The sequence below is a fragment of the Triticum urartu genome, unplaced genomic scaffold (assembly GCF_003073215.2).
Source record: "Triticum urartu cultivar G1812 unplaced genomic scaffold, Tu2.1 TuUngrouped_contig_5618, whole genome shotgun sequence".
Lineage (NCBI taxonomy): Eukaryota > Viridiplantae > Streptophyta > Magnoliopsida > Poales > Poaceae > Triticum > Triticum urartu.
Window position 1 is genome coordinate 1,085 of NW_024116307.1, and position 5,841 is coordinate 6,925.

At 42.2% G+C, this 5,841-nt stretch overlaps 1 protein-coding gene across 3 annotated transcripts; it reads left to right on the top strand.

The window, feature by feature from the left end:
- The first annotated feature begins 586 nt into the window (after positions 1 to 586).
- Positions 587 to 4,909, top strand: LOC125529460 (pentatricopeptide repeat-containing protein At4g18975, chloroplastic). 3 transcript variants are annotated; one of them, XM_048693870.1, is made up of 11 exons: positions 587 to 737; positions 1,688 to 1,778; positions 2,060 to 2,100; positions 2,192 to 2,301; positions 2,423 to 2,533; positions 2,701 to 2,763; positions 2,855 to 2,998; positions 3,084 to 3,296; positions 3,415 to 3,613; positions 4,330 to 4,436; positions 4,530 to 4,909. In XM_048693870.1, the coding sequence occupies exons 2-10, from the start codon at positions 1,690 to 1,692 to the stop codon at positions 4,422 to 4,424; spliced, it is 1,065 nt and encodes a 354-aa protein (XP_048549827.1). In that variant the 5' UTR covers positions 587 to 737; positions 1,688 to 1,689; the 3' UTR covers positions 4,425 to 4,436; positions 4,530 to 4,909. The 3 variants fall into 3 exon arrangements, with proteins under 3 accessions (XP_048549827.1, XP_048549829.1, XP_048549828.1); XM_048693872.1 differs by lacking the exon at positions 2,701 to 2,763; XM_048693871.1 differs by lacking the exon at positions 587 to 737 and having other exon boundaries at positions 906 to 1,778.
- Positions 4,910 to 5,841: the final 932 nt, after the last annotated feature.

The following is a 5,841-nucleotide window of genomic DNA, read 5'->3' on the forward strand; positions in this document are numbered from 1 at the left end:
CTTGCCTATCCTCCTCCCCGCTACCATCAACTGCCAGTGGATCCGCCATGCCAACGTGCTTTCGAGGGCTCCTACCTATCTGGACTCCCGTCGCACCGACTAATCGCCGGCAGGACGTGAGGATTTCTGTGGACTCTGGCGTGATCACCAGGATGGGTAAACCCTAGACGGCGCTAGGGGAAAAAACGATGCCCGGAAGCCGAGCTGCCTAGAGGCCGTAATCTCATCCAGCCCAACATTTTTTTGAGGGAGGCAGCAGCCCAGCTTTTTTTTTGAGAATCCCGTAGCAACCCAGCTAACACACAGCACACACATCGACAGTTTCGGCACATCACAGAGTAGCCCAGCCCAACACAACACATCGACACAACACGCAGCCGCTGCCCGCCGCCGCCGACGGACCGTCACACAGGGCACAGCAGCCACCGGCCAGCGGCGTACATCGTCCACAGCAAGTCGCCCGGCCCACGACTGGCGCCACGCGGCCACGCAACCGCACTCAGCTTGTCTCAAAAAAAAAAAAAGCTAGCAGCGGCAAGCCGGCGACGCATCTCCTTCTCTGAATCTGATCCTCTCCTATTTTCCTTGCCCTGCAAGCTGCATAGGTAATTTCCTTACTCATTCCCAATATCTTTCCCCTAAATTTCACTTTCCAAAAAAAAAAACAGAGCAGGGAGGTCGGCCGCGACCTAGGAGCTCGGCGGCGGCGCCCACCACGAGCATCGGCGGCTGCGCAGGGGTCGTTTTCCCCCGTTCCCTCTTCCTCTTCCCCACTCCAGTACCGCGTCCCATCCCCGTACCACATCCCATCCCAGCGCCGGTCGGCCACCAAGATGGAGGTCTGCGGCGGCCCGGGACCTCTAGCCCGCGCCCCCGTCTGGATCAGCCGCGCCCTGACCCCCTGGATCCACGCCCCCCTATGCCATGCCCCTCCGTCCTCCTGTACACCCCCTCTTTCTGCACCATGGTTGACAGAGCTGCAGCTCCTCTGCTCCTCTACTCCATGTCCGCTCCCTTTATGAATTCTTCTACTCTTCCAGCATGGCCATAGCCAACCTCCTCTTCTCCTCCCCCCTCCATATCCCTCTCTGATTAGCTAATTTACAATGTTTACATCAGATGTTAGTACCAAAGTTCAGCCATTAAAATATTTTTTGCCGAGTTGTCTGATTTCATAATCAAGAGAATGTAGACAAGTGTTCAGTATGGGTTTTAAGTTTCCTACCATGTCTCCTAAAGTTTATTGTTTCGAATTTGAGAGTAAGTGTTGTTTGTTAATTCCAAAGTTTGTCATCCAAACATGTTTGGTATTGAAATCTCAGGCATTTCAAAGGCCAATTCACTGAACAACCAAACAGGTGAATTCGTATTCGTGCCATTTCAGTTTCCTCACTGATTTGGAATTTAGACCAATTCAATACGGAGCTCTCCAATGGAGACATCCAAACGAAGCGTTAGGTTATTGTCTATTCGTCTGTGGTAGCATAAATAAATCACTGAATGTCTTGTTGTTTACAGTTTATGCAAAGCCATTGTTGTTTACAGTTTATGTAAATCCATTGTTGTTTACAGATGATAGTTATTAATGACAACATTCAGAATTGAAATGTGTTCTTCTTTAGCTTGGCCGCCCAGCAATTTGTTTATAGCTCCGCCACTGATTAAGGGGCTTTCATTCCTCTCGCAGCCATGCTTGGCCATCTCCGGCGATCCTCTGGCATTCTGCGCCGCCTACCGATCGCCAGCTTCGCTCCCTCCGACCCTGCCGCTGCATACTCGTGAGATTTGCTCCCTTTTATCCAATCTGCTGTCAAAACGTTCCCTTACTTTAAAAGCATCCTTGCTCCTTATCGGTTAGCTGGTGGCGTTCTTGCTCCATTTCTGGTGCAATACTACACTTTCTAAATTTGAGTGGCACAATTATAAGCTTATAGCACGTGAGTTAAGCTTTTTGCTTGCTTCACTGCCTCTAATTCCATTCCATGACAAGATACCTTTTGAGTAAGTAAAACTTTTTTCACCTCTGACTTCTCCAAATAATATTGTCTGCATCGTGCAGGGGATGGAGTTCACACGCCGAGTCACTCTCGTTTGTTTCATGTAAGACCTTTCTTTCACTTCGCCATATTGAATCACCCTTCATTTTCTTCTAGATGATTGGCGCCTTTGATGAAATATCAATCCATGGCAGGTTGGTGTGGCAAGCATGCTACCAGGAATTTCTCTACAGATGATAAAGTTACCAATGGTCGTCGAGGGTATTGGCAAAAGGAGTTGAAGAAGCCAAGTACGGCCGTGAAGGTATTTCGACAGAGTTTAGCCCTGTGCTTCACATGTGGCCTTACACTTTTTTATAGCCTCATGCTGTTAATCCCAAGAATATGATAGACAACAGGTTAAGTAATTTGATTTTGCTTCACAGGATAATGATGCAATCATTGATCGCATACAAAAGAGCACAAGGGGGTTGAAAAAAGGGCCGGTTGGGCACACCCTTTCATCAGCAGAGAAAAGGAAATTCCTTATCAACACTGTACGTCATTACATAAAGATAGTCTTAATATTATCTTTTCTGTCTTTTGAGTTTATCATGCGTCAATGATACTTATACTTTAGCTGGTGCCTGTAGAGCTCCAAATCACATGTTCGCATAATTTAAAGGATTGTATGTAATAACTAACAATCAAAATGTTGTTGCAGAAGTGCAATTTCACTTGTTATATACCAAATATGAACTATAAAAAGTTTTCTTGCGCCTTCAAGGCAAGTAATGAGCTTGCACTATGTAATCAACTAGCAACTGTTGTCCCTAAAAACTTTTAGTAGCTTATTCATTCTCATCTCTAAATTGCAGCTTCTTGATCTTGAAGACTCAAAAGAAGCTGTTTACAGCACCCTTGATGCATGGATCGCCTTTGAGCAGGACTTTCCACTCGCCTCATTAAAGCAAGCAATTGTAGCTCTTGAAAAGGAGGAACAATGGCATAGAGTTGTCCAAGTATTGCAGATTATAATTTAATTTATTTTTATTGAATTTATCTTTTATACAGTATGAATTAAATTTCTGCCAACTACAAACCTAGGTAATAAAATGGATGTTGAGCAAAGGGCAAGGAAATACCATCAGAACATACGAGCAATTAGTGCGTGCACTTGAGAAGGACAACAGAGCAGAGGAAGCACATAAAATCTGGGAGAAGAAAATAGCCCATGACCTGCATTCAGTTCCTTGGCGTTTCTGCGGTCTTATGTTGGCAATTTACTACAGAAACAATATGCTAGATAGGCTTATCAAGGTATGGACCTCGAATGTCTTCTACTCTTCACTGACTCTACCTACTCTTTTCCTTCAAGTTTATTGGCTGGTAATTTCTAATATGATCTTACCGTTGCTTGCCTTCTCTGATGGCTTAGCTCTTTGGTGCCCTTGAAGCATGTGGTCGCAAGTGTCCTAGTAAAGAATATATACGGAAAGTTGAAGTTGCATATGAAATGCTTGGTCTATTAGAAGAGAAGAAGGATTTGCTTGAAAAGTACAAGGATTTGTACAATAAGCCATCAAATAGTGATAGAAAGAAAGATCGACGGTTCAAGAAGGCTGAGAAGAAAGCTGGTTAGTCCTGTGGCGCCTGTAATCCTTTATTTGCCCAATGACAGTCAAGCATTTCTGACAAGTTGAAATGGCTTGTTTCTGTTAAATACTTATAAATCCATTTGCGTGTATATGTAACTTTCTGATTGGTTTACACACACCCATTTAAGCAGAATAAGGTACTGGAAGCTCAAAATGTGCTAATTCTGGAGAAATACCTGATTTACTTTTACCCTTTAATGCATGGTTATCTAGTCAAATTTGTCACTACTTGTGTTCATAAATAAACACCATTTATACATGAGCATGGTCTCCAGTATGCAAGTTTGACTGTCATATTTTATATGAATATGTTGGTTAAATCTCACACCATCTAAAATAGATATTTTATATTATTTTTACCTGTCAAAGTAAGAATTTGCTTGCTTTCTAAAATGCCGTCTATTTCTGAATGGAGCTAATTTATTGCACCTGGTATTCATCTTTCAGTTCACTGATTTGTTAGCAAGAAAATACCAGTCTTTGTTACGTGGACATAGATGCTTGGTGTATTTTGTAGTAGGATTTCCCAGTGTTCTACTCTACGCCATTTTCTTCAGAACTATTCTGAGAATCTTTTCATACCATGCTTGTGAATTTCTCACACGGCAAACATTCTTGAAATTTCTGGCAGCTACTAGAAATTACTTCATTTGCTATGACGCTGAAACTAATTATTAACAATATTCTTTTCTCAGCTGATGATGGCAGCAAACAATTGGAGATGGAAACATCTGAAAACTTACCAGTTAACTCATGCCCTTCAGATAAGGAACTGGTTGCCAGCAGTTAGTCAAGATAAGAAGTAAAGCAATGCAGTTGCTGGCATATTAGTTTACAATTATGTTTCTCTAGTCACCGACACTGACGTGTTATATTATTGTTGTTCCCCTTTCAGATACAACACCGATGGTGAGATCAGTATCAGACAAGAACGTGATGCAGCTAGTAATCTCTACCAGTAACACTTACTGGGCCAACCAATAGTCCATTACTAATAGGAAACAGCATGAACATTGAAACCCCCTTATTCTTCCATAAATCATTGAAGTGCGGTGACTTTCATGTTGCCTTGGACAAATATTTCGGAGTGTTATCGTTCGCCAAAAAAGTTGTAATGTCTGAATATTGGAACAAGTGGGCGCATAACTGTAGTCAACGAAGGGATTACATGAGGAAACCAGTACTTTATCTCATGTACTCAGTGTGAGAATTGTTGTGCTGACATTTCTGTTTTCATACTAGAAAGCCAAATTCCTGTTATCCATCGCAATCTAATATCTCTGCCTTTGTGGAATGTCAAATGCTTTGCTACATTTTCTTTTATCCTGGTTCTGAAACTGTGGTTGATGTTTGCTCTGCGCGAGTTCGCAGAGGTTTGCTCACTCCAATAATGGTGCAAGCCTTTGAAATGGCAAACGTTAGAGAAATTCCAATGCACCGACGTTTTTTTGTCCGTTTGGATCGGTTGCCTGTTCATCATCCGTCCCCCTTTGCGTTTGGGTTGGCAGTGCACCCAATACGTGGACATATTTTCGTCCTTGCGGCCGGCCTGAAGTATCTTTTTCAAACATAATTCAACCAAAATACAAACATCATAGATGGTTTCACAACCAAACAAATATATCATAGTTTACAAGTCAAATAAATATATCATAGTTTACAAACCAAATAAAAAATAAATTATCTCAAATACATTTAAAAAAGATACACCTATTGGTTGGTTTTCACAACCAAACAAATATATCATAGTTTACAAGCCAAATAAATATATCATAGTTTACAAACAAAATAGAAATTAAATTGTCTCAAATATATTTTAAAAAAAAGATACATCTATTAGTTGCCAACGTGAGCCCGCATATACTCAACCAAATTATTTTGCAGCTAATGAGAGTTTCACAATCACACATTTGATGATGAAGTTGGATGAACCGTGCAAATGTTGTCGCTCCTCCATGCTCAGGCACAACATTGTCACCCTGAAACTGAAACCCTTGGTCATATTTACGTTCCGAACGCTCATTCTCTACGATTATATTATGCATGATCACACAAGCAGTCATCACCTGCCACAACTTCTTGGTGCTCCAAGTTCTAGCAGGATATCGAACGATGCCCCATCGAGATTGCAGAACACTAAAGGCACGCTCCACATCCTTTCTAGCACTCTCTTGTTTTTGGGCAAATCTCTTTCTCTTCTATCCTAC

Bases quoted from the DNA above. Each gene is read 5' to 3' on its own strand.
- LOC125529460 (XM_048693870.1), top strand. From the start codon at position 1,690: ATGCTTGGCCATCTCCGGCGATCCTCTGGCATTCTGCGCCGCCTACCG. The intron at 2,101-2,191 runs GTAAGACCTTTC...AATCCATGGCAG, and splicing joins GTCACTCTCGTTTGTTTCAT to GTTGGTGTGGCAAGCATGCT. The intron at 2,999-3,083 runs GTATTGCAGATT...CTACAAACCTAG, and splicing joins AATGGCATAGAGTTGTCCAA to GTAATAAAATGGATGTTGAG.